This window comes from Podarcis raffonei, chromosome 17, assembly GCF_027172205.1.
Source record: "Podarcis raffonei isolate rPodRaf1 chromosome 17, rPodRaf1.pri, whole genome shotgun sequence".
Lineage (NCBI taxonomy): Eukaryota > Metazoa > Chordata > Lepidosauria > Squamata > Lacertidae > Podarcis > Podarcis raffonei.
Genome location: NC_070618.1, coordinates 15,868,262 through 15,884,312, shown reverse-complemented (window position 1 = coordinate 15,884,312; position 16,051 = coordinate 15,868,262). Strand labels below are relative to the sequence as shown.

The following is a 16,051-nucleotide window of genomic DNA, read 5'->3' as shown; positions in this document are numbered from 1 at the left end:
CTTCCATTTCTAATAGAGAACAGCAGGTTTTTAATCAAGAGGCAAGACTGTGTAAGAATTGGTAGGGCCTCCCTACAGAGTCCTATCTGGAGCCCTCACTGCTATAATTCAGTAAGATTCCCCCCCCCAGGGTTTTAAGAAGTACTATTGTTTGCCTTATTGTTACTGGTTCCTTGCAGCTGCAAGTTTTGCCGGCTGTTGCTGGAGGATGGATGCTCAATAACCATCTCTTCCTGCCTTTGTGAAGCCAACAAAACAAAACGGAGGAGGTAGGGAGATGGGAAAGCACTCCTACCAAACAAACAAAAATCAGGCAAAACCACAGCCAGCCCACTACTGCCCAAGGCAAGGCAAGGCAACAAAACAAGACAAAACAAGACAAGAGGAGAGCCATGTCAGCACCAAGGAGAATGTCAGTGTCTGTTGGCACTGGGCTGATATGGGCACCATGTTGGGGACCCTAATGTTAGTCTGTATGATTCATTTTTTAGGGTTTCTAAAACTGCAATGTTATTTTTTCTTACTACTTTGTTAGCCACCCTGGTGTTGCGCTGGAGAAGTGCAAAACAAACCAGGTAAAGAGGAAAGCAAGTAGAATTCTACTTACCATCACTGTCGGATAGAGTAGTTACAAATGCAGTTTGGATTTCTTTGAGGTGAGACTGCAAAAGAAGAGGGGGGGGAGGCAGCTTGTTTCTCACATTCTTAGACTCATTCCTACTAGAGTGTCTGAAAAAGTTTTCCATTAAAATAAAGAAGAAAACTCGTGCCCAATATCCCATCTGCACATTGGGGGGGGGGGGAGGACTAGATCACAGGGCAGGAAATTCAAGGCTGCGTATAAACTTAGTACGGCCTGGTTTGCCAGTGACAGGAAAGGATACAGGAAACAAAGGCTTGTTCCCTATGTTAACGTGTTGCCTTTTATGAAAGAAACATCTGACCAGGGTCAAAGAGAATATTTCTTCAGAATCAAACTAACCCCATGAAGTGTGAATGCATCTCAGAGACACATCAATCCTTCACTTTGTAATCACAATTCTTCTGTGATTCAATGGCATCAGTTATCGAATGCAGTGAGATGTGGGACCCCAACAAGGAGCCCTTATACAGTCTCATGAGCTTTGAAAAAAGTTACAGACCCATGAAAGCCAAAAGGCGCTATTGCTTCCAATCCTCTTTTGCCAGCCAGGCATTGCACCAAGACAAACGGAAATCCATAATACATAAAGAGGCAAAAGAAGCTGGCTTGGTTCTCATGTCACACTAAGTCAAAAACACCTAAGAAGGCAATCTCTGAGGGAGAAAATCACAGACATTTTGCTTCTCCCTGGTCATTCAGCTGCTGCACTGATCTAAGTGTGCCGTCCAAACCCAAGCTTGCTGTTTAGTTCTCTCCAGACTAACCATGAGTGGCAATCAAGATTTGCCCTTCAGTTTACGGCACATGGTTTGTCCCGAAGAGCAAACCCAAAAGTCGGGGTTCAGATATCACACTGAGCCATACAAAATTTTAGCTCAGCATAGTGTAGCCACAGGAGGTCTGCCAAAACGGAGCCTACACAGTTGCCCTGCACCATGGTTTGGGTTACCATGACATGCAAACCAGGCCAATGAGAAAAGAGAGCACAAAAGATTGACAAAACCAGAGAGAGACAGAGAGAGAGAGAGAGAGAGAGAGAAAGAAAGAAAGAAAGAAAGAAAGAAAGAAAGAAAGAAAGACAGGGGAAATTTGCTTTGTCTTCATACCTTAATTTCTTTGTGGGTGCTGAGCTTCTTCACCAATGATAAAAGCCAGATGCAGGATGCTTGTCTTATGTGAGGGTTGGGGCTGACAATGTGCTTATTCAAAATGACATCCAAGACCCAGGGAACCACGTCATTAACTTTCACATCTATTTTAATTAAACAAAAGGAGAAGGGGAGAGAAGTTTATTCCAAACAAAAGAATTTTGGGGAAAACAAACTGGTCCATCGGTTAGCACTTATCGTTTTAAAATTAGAAGTTCAGCATTTTGGCCCTTACTGGACTTTTGTCCAAGTTCAGGTAACCTCCTGTAGGCTTGTGCTTAGGAAAATCTGCAACATACCCTATAGAGTGGGATCTAAATCATGGCTTTGGTGGGTCAATGTTCTTGGCTTAAGGCCTCGCCAAGGTACATTCAGCATCAAGCGAGAATTCAAAAGGACCAAACTCAGAATAAAATGCAGAGACAAAAAGGCTCGACACAAATTAGGAAAACCAGGTATGTTTAACTGCAGGTGCTTTTCTCCTATCAATTATGAACTGAAGATATTACAGTGGTACCTCAGGTTACAGACGCTTCAGGTTATGCGTTTTCGGGTTGCGCGTCGCGCCAAACCCAAAAGTACCAGAATGGGTTACTTCCGGGTTTCGGCGCTTGCGCATGCACAGAAACACTAAATTGCACTTTGCGCATATGCAGAAGCGCCAAATCGTGACCCACGCATGCGCAGATGCAGCGCTGCAGGTTGAGAACATGCCTCCCACATGGATCACGTTCGCAACCCGAGGTTCCACTGTACATCCTATTACAAGGCTAAGGGGCTGGAGACAGGCTTAATCCCAGGTGGCTATTAAGCATTTGAGTGTGAAGCCAGCATCTGAAGGGGAGGGGAGAGAAACTAAACAGAAGAGATTAGTGTCCACTGATACTGGTCTGGCATTGAACTGATGAAAAGGGGGATAAAGGATTGCATACACACGTAGTCATTTATCCCCAAACCTACCAGCGGGAGGAGTATATTCTTCTTCAGCTACCATCCACGCATCCCGGGCAGCTACAGAGCTAGTTCCTATCGCAGCACTGGTAATAGCTTCACCAACAGTAAACTGCAGTTCAATTTGCTTGGCCTGAGAAACACACACACACAAAACAGGAATTACATTTCAACTTGCTCAGTTCTCCATTGGCAACATGAAAGTTCTGGCTATTCTAGAGTGCAAAGGGAGGCGTGCCTTTTTTGCTGAACTGCTCTGAAGGATCTGCCAATTCATTCCTGTGTTCGGGAGCTAACACTCTAACAAAACTTCTAAGTGACCAAAAACATCACAAAACATGCCACTCAAAGGGCGAGGCAGAACAGGGTGGAGCACGCTTATATAAGTTGCAGGGGCTGGGAACCATGTGAAATGGTCGCCGACTCCCATCAGACGTAAAGAAACAAACAACTATCTGACTTTTAGAAGACATCTGAAGGCAACCCTGTTTAGGGAAGTTTTTAATGTTTGATGTTTTAATTTGCTTTTAATATTTTGTTGTATTGTTATTATTCAAAATCTACAAATACAAAAGCAAGCCTGTTACACTAACTTATCTAAAAAATGGAACAAAATTTAAGATGCTAAAGCATACCCCTTTGAAAGTGTGACACAAATGACTAAATACTAATTTTAACCCTTCATATTTAATGTATAACATTAGAACATTACCTCTACAGAATCCATCAATCCTTGTAAGAGTAGCTTCTGGTGGGGGAAGTTACCATCCCCTACTGGAAAGTAGCCCAGTGTTTGTATAGCTCGTTCCTTCATCTAAAAGAAATCAAAGGAATTTTATAAAAACACCTGTCCATGTATATAGGTGGGAAGACAAACCTCCTAACCTCAGAAGTACATCAATCTAGCTGAATGGGCACAAATTCTGCACAAAACACTGAGTCCTGTGCAAATGGACTCAGATGAATGAACAGCCAACAGAAATGTGTGTTTGCCATGAGCTGTTCAATTTGCCTACCCAAAAGATTATTCTAAATCCATGCTCAACTGATTTGCTCTCAATAAAAATAACAACATAACCCCCCCTTTTTTTATTTGGACAATAAGTTTTATAAAAGTCAGTCTTTTATCCATAAGAAGATGGGCTTTATTTTTCGGCCTCACATGAGTAAACCTATAAACACACATGCATAAAGAAACAATGAACTGTTGCAAAACATTACCTTATTAGTTTCCTTGCCTGAGGGAATTCTGGCTAGCAAACTTTCAACAAGATGAAGCTTTGTAAATCCAGTCCCTTCATTCGGGATGGGCAGAGGCGCATTCCTGCCTATTTCCCCCAGTGCTGTACAAGCAGCTACTGCCAAGAGGGGTGAGGTACTATCCAGAAAAGAACCTAAAATAAAAACAAACAGGACGACTGAATTTCTCCTTTAAAAGGACGATAATTCAAAAATTTAAGGAGGCCTAAAAGACAGTAAGACTTCCAGTCTTCTCCAACAGGTATCGTCAAGAACGAAGTCAAAATATTTGCCTGGTACAGGTACCCCCAAACTCGGCCCTCCAGATGTTTTTAGGACTACAACTCCCATCATCCCTAGCTAACAGGACCAGTGGTCAGGGATGATGGGAACTGTAGTCCCAAAACTTCTGGAGGGCAGAGTTTGGGGGTGTCTGGTCTGGAATCACAGAACTATAAAGCTGGAAGGAACTACAAGGGTCATCTAATCCAAGCCCTTACAATGCAGGAATCACAGCTAAAGAATCTCCGACCGATGGCCATCCAACCTCTGCTTAAAAACCTCCAATGAAACGAGAGTCAACATGTTCCGAGGGAGTCGGCTCCACTGTCAAACAACTCTTACTATCAAAAAGTTCTTCCTCATGTTTAGTCAGAACCTCCAAAACTGAAGTAACAGCGTATGCATAAAAAGAATATTACATCTACAGTGCTTCAGTCGCTTTTTTATCTAGTATCTCAGATCACAGAAGGCTAATTTCTGTATTCATGGGACCACTCCATTTATATTTTAAGGGTACATGCCTTCCCCCCACTTACGTGGGGGTTACATTCTGGGCCCCCACACGCGTAAGTGAAATTGCATAAAGTGGGGAGCACCAATTAGTTCGCCATTGTAGCCACAAATATTGAGCACCGTCATAGTCTCACGTCTAGAAAAATAATGATACATTTCTCATTTCTAGAATTCTTCCAACTGGAATTTTTTATGTGGGTATCTTGGTTGCAACTGGAGAAACCTTGGTTCTAGTTTGCACCTCACGCTAAGCCAAACCATAGCTTAGCATGAATGCACAGGGACGTGGGTTCTGGGAGAGAAGATCTACAGTCTCTTTGCTCTTCCTCAGTTTTGCTGCTGTGCTCTACTGAGCTAAACCATAGTTTGGCTTTGTGTCCTGTCCAAACCCAGGCTTGTGGTTTAGCTCATGAGCCATGAACCATGAGACATATAAAGCTCATGGTTAGGCTAGAGAAAGCTAAATGACAAGCCAAATTCAGATGACATATTAAGCCAAACTATGGCTTAGTTCGGGACACGGGTGGAGCTGTGGGTTAAACCACAGAGCCTAGGACTTGCCAATCAGAAGGTCGGCGGTTCGAATCCCCGCGACGGGGTGAGCTCCCATTGCTCGGTCCCTGCTCCTGCCAACCTAGCAGTTCAAAAGCACGTCAAAGTGCAAGTAGATAAATAGCTACCGCTCCGGCGGGAAGGTAAATGGCATTTCCATGCGCTGCTCTGGTTCACCAGAAGCAGCTTAGTCATGATGGCCACATGACCTGGAAGCTGTACGCCGGATCCCTCGGCCAATAAAGCAAGATGAGTGCCGCAACCCCAGAGTCAGCCATGACTGGACCTAATGGTCAGGGGTTCCTTTACCTTTAATGGCTTAGTTCAGGGCAGCAGCAGAATAACTGGGGAAAGATGAAGTTCCAGCAAGTTCATACCACTGTATGGTTTAGTTCAATGTGCAAACCAGGCAACACAAAACATAATCTCATGGTATGAATTGATGCCAAAGCAACAAACAAAACATAGTGCCCATTCCTAAGTAGTGCGTTTAAGATTACTAGTGTATAATTAGAGCTTTGTAGCAAAGCCCCCTGTTGTCCGCACAGTGTAGATTAGAGAAATGGAACCAAATGAGTCAAGAATACAGGCAAAGTACAAAAGGCATAAACTGACCGATCGTTTCTGTCGTTGACTTTATCAACTGGTCTTGTTCTGGGGCAACAATGGTATTTGGATCTTCCAAGTCATGCAGTTCCACCATCCTCATTTTTCTCTTTGACAAATACCGTCCAACTGTAAATCCCAGAGCCAACAAGGATCCATGTTGCATTTCCAGATTCTGCAGATAAAAAGCAACAATCTTACTAAAGCAGATGCAAATCACTAAAGGATATATACCAGGGCATCATAAGCTCTCCATACAAATAAAAGCAGTGATGTGACTTTCTATTGGTTATCTAACTCATCTAAAACAGCAGCCTCCATTAATTCTACAACACTTAAAACCCTTTAATAAATATTATCTGTTACAAACACAGAATTGTAAGGATATTTTTAAATATCTGGCATACAATTAAATTAAATTCAAGTTAGTGACATGATGCATTCTGTTTTTTCAAATCATAACTTGCATAACAAAATGACCCCCCCCAATTTGTTTGCCTATTTTAATTATAGACAAATCACTGCTTTCCAAAATATTGGTTAGTTCAACTTCTTTAGATTAAAAGAAAATCATCTGGGGCCTACAGTACCTTTACTAATTGTCACAGTCATTAATAAAAGTTAACACAGAATAACAGACAAGGAGGACTAAGCTTACATGATTGTCTTTTGCTGTTTTTATCAGGTGCTGAACTGATGTTTTAAATTCATTTTCTGACACTGTCGACAATACTACTGAATAAAACAGAGCAGCCAGCTCCCGCATCTCTTCCTTATTGGTATTCATAAGGCTCTGAAAAGAGAATGAAAGATACATATGCAATTTAACCATGTTACAGTACATATAAAAATTTCACTAGAATTTCAACAATGAAAACAATGATCCAATTGACCTAAAAGGTTTGATTTAGGACACTTCTTAGGACAATATGTACCACATAGTGACTAGTTACAGGGAACCAGGCAGAGGGCCTTCTCGGTAGTGGCGCCTGCCCTGTGGAATGCTCTTCCATCAGATGTCAAGGAAATAAACTACTATCTGACTTTTAGAAGACATCTGAAGGCAGCCTTGTTTAGGGAAGTTTTTAGTATCTGATGTTTTATTGTATTTTTTCTATTTTGTTGGAAGCTGCCCAGAGTGGCTGGGAAACCCACCCAAATGGGTGGGGTATAAATAAATAAATTATTATTATTACTTCTGAATGGCATTTTTTCCAGAGTTGTAACTGCAAAAGCACCCCCCAAAAAAAAGCAGAATTGAAGAACTGTGCACCAACATTACTTCTGAGGGAATTTGGCCAAACCTACAAAGCTGTTCCAATACCATACCTGTGTGCAATTCAGGTAGACGAAATACCAAGTTCAAGGAGACTAAAGACAGCCTGGACAATATAAGTAATCAATACAGACCCAATCCCTGAGAAGCCATTCTATTCCTGTTTTAATTGCTCTAGAACTGGACACTGTACCATTTTGCCTTTGAAAGTCATTTTTAAATGACTTCTTTAAAGAGAAATTGTCACAATCCCCTTTTGTATTTCATCCTTACTTTGTTTGGAACATTAATATTATCATATTTTCAAGGGCAATGCCATACCAATTTCCCAATGGCAGACCTTTAAAATGAATCCCTAAGTGATTTACATAGACGCCTCGCCATAAACAGATACCGGGCTAGCACGGGTGTGACACAGGTTGCATGTTAACCATTGTCAACAAATCCAGGCCCCAAGCTTGGAAAACATACATTCCATCTTTTGGGAGTCATGCAAAAGAGTCTGTCTAACTGGAGCAAAATGCATCATTTCCTGAAAAAAAATAATGCACAATTTTCGTAGTATTTTAACATACCTTTATCCAATCCATTTTGTCTACAAATCTTGCAGCTAGTTTTTCAGGATAGACAGAAACAACCTCCAACAGGCAGTACATCACTGGCAAACCTACGTAGTATTATAAAAACAAAAATAGAGAAGTGGCAAGTTGACATATTATTTAAAGTCAGTACAAATACACAGCAGCTTTTGGTATGCTCTCTCCTTTGCTGCCTACAAAGTAAACATGCCAAGAACATTGCAAACAAATATATAAAGCAACACCAAGGCTGATTTTCTTTTACAGGTATACTTTGCATGTCAAAACATTTGGCAGAAATAAGAATACCGTTTAACACTGAAGCTCCTATCAAAGAAAATTGCCATCACGTTTGAAAACTTGTTAGCAACTGCTTAAAAAATAAATAAATCTAGGATTCTTAGAATAGTAAATTAAAAGTCAATTAGGCTGCAATCCTAACCCCACTGATCTGGGTTTAAGACCCAATGAAGTCAAGAGGATTGGTGGCACTGGGACGCGGGTGGCGCTATGGTCTAAACCACTGAGCCTCTTGGGCTTGCCGATCAGAAGGTCGGCAGTTCAATTCCCCACGATGGGGTGAGCTCCCGTTGCTCAGTCCCAGCTCCTGCCAACCTAGCAGTTCGAAAGCACGCCAAAAGTGCAAGTAGATAAATAGGTACCGCTCCGGCGGGAAGGTAAATGGCGTTTCTGTGCACTGCTCTGGTTTTGGTGTTCCGCTGCACCAGAAGCGGCTTAGTCATGCTGGCCACATGACCCAGAAAAACTGTCTGCAGACAAATGCCGGCTCCCTCGGCCTGTAAAGCGAGATGAGTGCCACAAACCCAGAGTTGTTCCTTTACTTTTACCTTTAGATATGGTTAGGACTGTGTTGCTGGTCCCCTAAAAGCATTGAGAACTCAAGCTGGCCAAATGTACCACATAATGACTAGCAAAAAGATGAGGTGTGGCATCTCGCATGCATAACGCCAACAGGTGTTTCTAACATCAGGATGCTACAAGAACACAAGAGTCATTCTGCCCAAGAGCAATGCAATACCCATGGGCTGAAATTTCACGTGCACTGCTGGCAAGTCACTTCTGATGCTCCTAAATGTTTCAGGCAGCTGAAGTGAAGCAAGAAGCTGAAACCAAGCCAAAAGCGACCATTCATGACATGCACCTCACCCAAGTCCAAGCCAAAGAGAGTGAAATGCAACCCAGAGACTAGACAGGATAACCAGCCTCTGGAGACCAGAAAGCGATGCCACAAGGTGTCAATCTGAGATACACCTTGAGATACAGCAGCTTATTCCAAAACAGCGCAATAGCTGAAAACTGGAAAATGCTTATCGCCAAAGATGGTAATTTGGTAATGCATTAAAAAAATCATGAATTGTGGAGAAAAGGAAAAAAACAAAACAAATTGCATTTCCTTTTCCTCTCTTAAAACGAAGACAGAAATCTGAATGCAACTCTCTCAAAACCGCATGGCAGTTTGGGAAGCCACGCCACCAAAGACTCACCCAAACAGAACCAGAAAGCAGGAAAGATGGAGGAGTGAGCGGCACAGCTGCCAAAATCCCGCGATACTGGAAGTGATGCCACTTCCGGTGTCGCTGTGATGAGAGGAAGTGATGTAAGATGGGAGTGGGGAAAGCCCAGGATTTAGGAGGAAATGGAAGACATGCCAAACGGTGGAATTACAAAAGGGTCACACTCTGCTTATGTGGGTGGAAAGGCAAGATTAGAAAAGAGTTGTTGTTGGTTTTTTAAAAAGGCATCGTACACAAGATGATTCATAAAAAACAGTAATCATTCCTCCTTGTTCTTCTCTAGGAGTCAGACGTCTCCATATTCTCCCCAGCCCTAACACCTAGCTTAAGGTGACACATCCAGAAGTCTTTTAAGACACACCATGACCTGGATAGTTTAAAGCAAGGAAGGGGAATTAAACTTACGGAATTCCACAATATGTGATGATGGCCAGAAACATAAGATGCATTTTTGTAGGCAGGGGGGAAGAAGCAGAATCATGGAGAATGGGTATATTAATGAGTATTAGCCATGATACCTACATTGAACCTCCATGTACAACGGTGGTATACCTCTGAATACCAAGCTGTGGAGACAGCCAACTGGGAAAGCCCACCGCTCTCATGCCCTGCTCATGAGTAACACAGGCTGGCAAGGGAAACAGAATGCCAGAGCACATGAGCATTGTCCTCCTGGTGGATCAAAACAATTTTTATGTTTTCAGGAAGTAAATTTATTCACTGCTGACCTAGTGACTGACAGCAGCTTTCCACTGCTTGTTCATTAAGACTTTTTAATGAATTTGGTAACAACACGGATTTATATAGGAGGGGGCCAATGGCAGGGGGTTTCAGACTTCGTAAACAAAATGGCCTGAGGTCCAGCTCCGAGGGCCTTCTGGTGGTTCCCTCACTGCAAGAAGTGAGGTTACAGGGAGCAAGGCAGAGGGCCTTCTTGGTAGTGGCGCCTGCCCTGTGGAACACCCTCCCATCAGATGTCAAGGAAATAAACAACTATCCAACTTCTAGAAAATATCTGAAGGCAGGCCTATTTAGGGAAGTTTTTAATGTTTGATTTTTAATATTCTGTTGGGAGCTGCCCAGAATGGCTGGGGAAACCCAGTCAAATGGGCGGGGTATAAATACTACTACTACTACTACTACTACTACTACTATTATTATTATTATTATTATTATTATTATTATATAGTTGTATTGTCTATATAAATTTGGTATAATTAGAGTTCTCTTGAAGCCCCAATCTGGAACAGCATTGTCATATGTATTACCGCAGTTTAGAGAATATGTTTTATATTACTAATTTTATTCCCCCTTCCTGCATTCATACTGCAATACTGTACTACAAAATGTGGACCTTGTATTACTGGATTAAAAGGGAGGTTGGGGGTTCCTTCTTCTTATTCTATACTGACATTTTGTACTCGTCTTCGTTTAAACCTTTAATAGGTTAAATCAGAGAGGAAAAGATAGCAAGGGGAGTCCTTTCTTTCAACCTCCGTGGAGCGCTGTTTCTCACCTCCAACACCAGACAGCAGTTGCTGAAGAAGGCTTATATAGATCTGCACAGGGTTGCTTTCACCTCCCTTTGAGGAAGAGGATGTTATGACATGTCCAGAGAGGAGGTTTCTAATGTAACGGCCAATAGCTGGAGCATGATCCTGCATTTCGGCTAAGCTCTGAGAGGTGGGCACCACACCAGAACTGTGAGCAAGACACATTCGGAGGTACAGGACGATCTAAGCAGCAGAAGAAAACAAGATAAAAGGTTAGGGAAACAGGCCACTTGGTATTGGGAACAACAATCACTATCAGTCAGAAGGCTTCATTCCCTGAACCAAGATTCCCAATTTAGTAATACTTAGCTAGCATTCCTATAGATCTTCAGAAAGTTCAAAGCACCCCAAATATATTGCCTCAGCTTTGTAAGGTAGGTCAGTATAATTATCTCAGAGTTGCACATGGAGTCTGAGGCCACTCAGTGAGTTCAAAGCTTGAGCTGAGATTCAAATGGTGACTTCCCAATTGTAATTAAGTCTCTTGGTTACTACACTATTCCAGCACTCAAATTCGGGCATTTCTTTCTTTCTTTCTTTCTTTCTTTTTTAAAGAAACAAATAAACAAAGTCAATATGTGCATTTCTGCAAGAACTGCAACTGTGAAAAACAACATTTTATATAGTGCCTTGGTGCGAACGCCTGCAAAATTGGTTAAGCAGCCTGCAGCTCAAATGTTAGTCTAAGTATGATTCCAGAAGAGTGTTGTCCTCGTTGTTTCTATGGGAATGTGTTAAAATTAGCTGAACCATTCAGCTGAATCAATAGGACTTTAATTTGTTTAGCTTAGACTGCATCATGCGCAGGGCAATGTTCATGTCAGAACTCTATACAACCACACACCTTGCCTTCTGAAGGATAAAGTTGGTGCCTCCCTCACCTGTTGGGCAACAGAGCTTCACAAAAGGAACACTATCGCCCACCTAACAATCCAATGTGAGAAGCCAGAGGACATCAACACAAATCTTAAATTTCAGGCAGGTTCATGTGGGAGAAGGGTTAGGGCTATCAGAACGGACACAACATTTTGCGAAAGTGATACACATACCTCTCCGAAAGCAGCTGGGTTGAAAGGCATGACTGTAGTCCCTGTCATATATTTAGCAGGTGTTTTCATTCTGTGAGAAGCCTAAAGCAGGGGGGGAACAAAATATCTAACAGATGTCCAGGCAGCTTGTGCTCAACAACTCAACAACCATAACCTAATTCCTGTGCAATTAAAATGTATTGCCCAACAACATTTGAGCCTTGCAAGGAGGCAAAACAGAAGCACATACTTGACTAGTTTGTAACAAAATGGATTCTAGCCTAATTACATACAGAGAAGACACCCAATGAAGGACTTCCCCAGAAGACCTTAACAAATGAGGTGTGGCCCATAGGACTAATGCAAATTGCTCTTTTTATTATTAGTATCGGAACAGAGCTGGTATCCAAAAGGTAGCAGAGAAACACAATTATCTCAAAGTACCTTGTCCAGGAAGCACTAAGAAAGAGAAAGAGCTGTCTTTCATTCGTATTTCTCAAGGTTCTGCTTAATATTTACTGGGCTGGTGTTTATTTATCACCCTTTCTTCAGAAAGGCTTGCCAGGTGTTCAGCCATCGAGGCAGCTTATGGCGCCAGACTTGTTAAGCTTAAGCATCAGTCTTCACACCATTCTCTCTTTTTTGTGTGTGGGCTGTGTAAGTTGCACTATTATGACTAGATTCTGTACAGACTTTACTAGTCAACAGGAGTTAAGCTGAAATTCTGTACCTTCTCTTGAATATACTGGACCATTTCTGGGAAGGAAGGCATCTGTTTACCACCGCTCTCCTTTTCATTTTTGCCGGGAATCGTCCTCAGCGCGCGTTGTGCCTCTCCATGTACCTCTTCCCGTCTTTCAAAAATTAAGGGGGGAAAGCCAGTTTGTGCACACATACACACACATAGAGAGAGCGATGCAGAGCCTTTTCAGTGATGGCCACAAATCTGAGAAATTTTCCCACCAAAGAAAGCATGGGCTGCCCTGTCAGTTCCCAACCTGTGGGTCCTCAGATGTGGTTGAACTATAACTCTCATCACCCCTAGCTAGCAAGACCAGAACTCAGGGATGATGGGAGTTGTAGTCCAACAACATCTGGGGACCCACAGGTTGAGAACCGCTGGGACCAATCAGTTTCAAATGCCCTTAAACGGAGATGAATTTATCAAGACGACTGTTTCCTTTTAGACTAGCTTTTATTGCCAATGTTTTTAATATACTGTACAGTATTTGAAAAGGTTTGTTTACCAAGCTTTGTTTAGTGGTTTTTTATATTTATAATCTGTTTCACTCTGCATTCTGTTATTGAAATTGGAGCATGTCTTAATACAACAGGGCAAATGCAAGACCAATTCTCTAAAACCGTACCAACTGCAAGTCTTTGAGTTAACCCCCTCATACTATCAAGCCACGATGTGCAGCTATAATAAAGCTGTCGTTGGCTGCCATCCTCCCTTCTTGCCTTTGCCTGCAGGATGAAATGACAAACATTTTTACAGACTGACCAGCCTCTTATGCCTATGTCAGGGAACTGCCCTCAGCTCAGTGGCGAGAGGTGGAAAGGCAGCTGGATTACAGAGAGCCCCCAAAGATTGTGGGAAGCAGCACTTCCTCAGCGGAGGAGGGACATCCCGCCTCTAGTGGGGAAGAGCTGCAGGGCTCGGAGGATGCAAGAAAGAGCCAGGACACCATGCCTGAGCAAAGCGGGGAGGAGGGAGGTCTCCCTTTTCCAAAGCCTTCCCTGCGCAGTAGGTTTTCGCACAGAGAGGGGAGGCGTCGGGTGGGGGTCAAGAAACTACTCTGCTGGGGAAAGTTTAAGGACCGCCCACTCTCAGATTCTGTTAGTGACTGAGGAAGACATGGAGTTTAGGCGTTCTGCACTGTAAATGCTTTGCACCAATAATAAAGCCTTTGAAAAGACCAGTGAGGGATATGTGCGCTCTTGAGCAACCACCCGATAGGCATAACAGCCTACATCCCAATTGACAAACATTTTTACAGACTGACCAGCCTCTTATGCCTACATCCCAATTCTGAACCGTGTCCTAGCAAAAGACAGAGAAGGTGGAAAATGATAGGGAAGAAGAAGAAAATGCAGTCTGGAGAAGAGACCAGTAGAATCCCTTTTAAGCAGAGATGCTCTTGGTAAAAGTTCTAGGACCAAATGGTAGGCTGGTACCGTATCTTTAAAGGAGGAGTGTATCAGTCCTAAGAGACCGCTGCACGGATTACAGCAGCCACTATCAGAGTATCAGCCAGTGAAACGTTGAAGAGATCTGGAAACATGTAGAATTTTTGTGCCACTACAGTAGCCTTTTTACCCTGAAGGGGGGCTCCCCATTCTCTTTTAACTAAATCTTTGAAAGAAACAGACTTTCTTTTTTTAAAAAAAAAAGAGAAAGTAAGAACAATAAGAGACTAGTAGTTGAGGGTAAGTAGGAGTAAGATTATAGAAAAATGCTGAAATGCAGGAACTAGAAAACTGACAGAAGAGATAAAGCAATTTCTCTGTTCCAAGGTGAGACAGGGAAGGAAGTTGGTTGAAGGCACATCAGCTGGCCAATTTATACAAACCTTTGCCATGTGATCATGCCCGTCCTAGAAGGATGGGGAAAATTAACCCATTGTTTTCTGGATGCCTGCTGCATGCCAGCCACAGAAGACAATTACGCCCTTTAAGCGTACCACTTATTATAGCAGTAAATCTCTCCTTATAGATCTGACCTGCAGTGTAACATTGTGATAGGAATTTTGAGGTCTTAGATATATGGTAATGTTCATAACTGCACGTACATAGATCAGCACAGGAAGACCGACCTGAAGCCATTTTGATTCCTAAACTGAGCAAATGTTTTCTCTGCAAGGTCAAAGTGGGAAAGCCTCCCCATTGTCTTTTCCTTCACAAATCCTGTCTTAAGGGTATGTCTGTGTTTGAATAGGGTGTGAGCCTGTGACATGGCCCAGGAACTAAGTATTTATCACTACAAAAGAATGGCCAGGCTCCCCAGGCAATCCAATCAAGTAACCTGCCAGACAGGAGATAAACAAGGACAGGAGAAAAACAACATTTAAATTTGTTTAGACCGCCTTTTTTGTGATGTAGGTATGATGTATCTGAGGGGTGGTCTTAGGTTACACCCCTTCTGTGATGTATGTAAGATGTTTCTGGGGGTGGTCTTGATCTACAGGGTGGCAATTTCAAAAGTCTTTATAAGGCCTTGCATGCCATTTTTCTGGGTCCCTCCTCTCTCCTGAGAGTGAGGGGAGCACCCTGTTGCAACAGATCAATAAAGATCAGGCTTACTAGCTGCTTTGCTTCTCAATATTCTCTGGTTGGCCTGTGTTATTCTCTCCTACCAATAGGGAATATGTAAGGACTCTATATGGGCTCTTGGATACCCCATAAGGGAAAAGGGAAATTTTTGTTTACACCAACATTAAACTTACGGGTCTCCTGCAGCTAAAAGAAGTAAGTATCTTGAAGGAATGTGATCTGAAGGAAACACCGTGCTGGCAAACTTTACAGCCACCTGACGTACTTGGACTTGAGGCTGAAAAGAAGAAATCATAGAATTGGAAGAGATCCCGAGGGTCATCTAGTCCAACCCACTTCAATGCGGGAATCTCAACACGAGGTTCTCCCCCATCTAATTTGAAACCATACTTCACCCTGCTTAGCTTTGCAAATGTGCTAGCACTTTTATTGCTGCACCTCTAGGAGGACTACACAAATCACATCCAAGTTGTTTAAAAATGCAGGTGCTTATATGAAACAAGCATGAAGCAGAAAGGCAGCTACAAGGGGGGTGGAAAACAGTGGAGCAGAGGCACTCCAGATATTAAAAAATGCTACAAGCTGCCATTTCTTCAGCACCTTTCCCCTTTTTGCCCAGTAAAATGTTTATAGAGGCCAGAAAGCAAAATATCACCAAAAGTGTTGGTATTAAAAAGTGTAACAGTACAACATCAGGTGTCTAGCATAAAGACAGATACCATATGGTCTTGGAATAATGTTCAACCTTCTGGATCGTATGCCGATGTTCATATTTTCTATCCAATTACAGAATTTGCAATACATGAACTCTCTTGTAGCTACAACCATACTGAATTTTCTCATAGTCGTATCTAAATAATTCAGCTTGTACAAG

General features: G+C 42.5%; 1 protein-coding gene across 4 annotated transcripts in view; it reads right to left on the bottom strand.

The window, feature by feature from the left end:
- ECPAS (Ecm29 proteasome adaptor and scaffold) overlaps positions 1 to 16,051 on the bottom strand; it is a 60,233-nt gene that overhangs the window by 24,358 nt on the left and 19,824 nt on the right. For 3 of the 4 annotated variants that reach the window (XM_053370367.1, XM_053370366.1, XM_053370370.1), the window contains 13 exons: positions 15,351 to 15,454; positions 12,635 to 12,758; positions 11,926 to 12,006; positions 10,840 to 11,059; positions 9,294 to 9,386; positions 7,786 to 7,877; positions 6,593 to 6,727; positions 5,944 to 6,109; positions 3,964 to 4,136; positions 3,455 to 3,556; positions 2,752 to 2,875; positions 1,750 to 1,895; positions 608 to 662 (listed from right to left, as the gene is read on the bottom strand). In XM_053370367.1, the coding sequence (XP_053226342.1) occupies positions 608 to 662; positions 1,750 to 1,895; positions 2,752 to 2,875; positions 3,455 to 3,556; positions 3,964 to 4,136; positions 5,944 to 6,109; positions 6,593 to 6,727; positions 7,786 to 7,877; positions 9,294 to 9,386; positions 10,840 to 11,059; positions 11,926 to 12,006; positions 12,635 to 12,758; positions 15,351 to 15,454 (1,615 nt within the window). The remainder of the gene's footprint in view (positions 1 to 607; positions 663 to 1,749; positions 1,896 to 2,751; positions 2,876 to 3,454; positions 3,557 to 3,963; positions 4,137 to 5,943; positions 6,110 to 6,592; positions 6,728 to 7,785; positions 7,878 to 9,293; positions 9,387 to 10,839; positions 11,060 to 11,925; positions 12,007 to 12,634; positions 12,759 to 15,350; positions 15,455 to 16,051) is intronic. The other variant, XM_053370369.1, reaches the window with a different exon arrangement.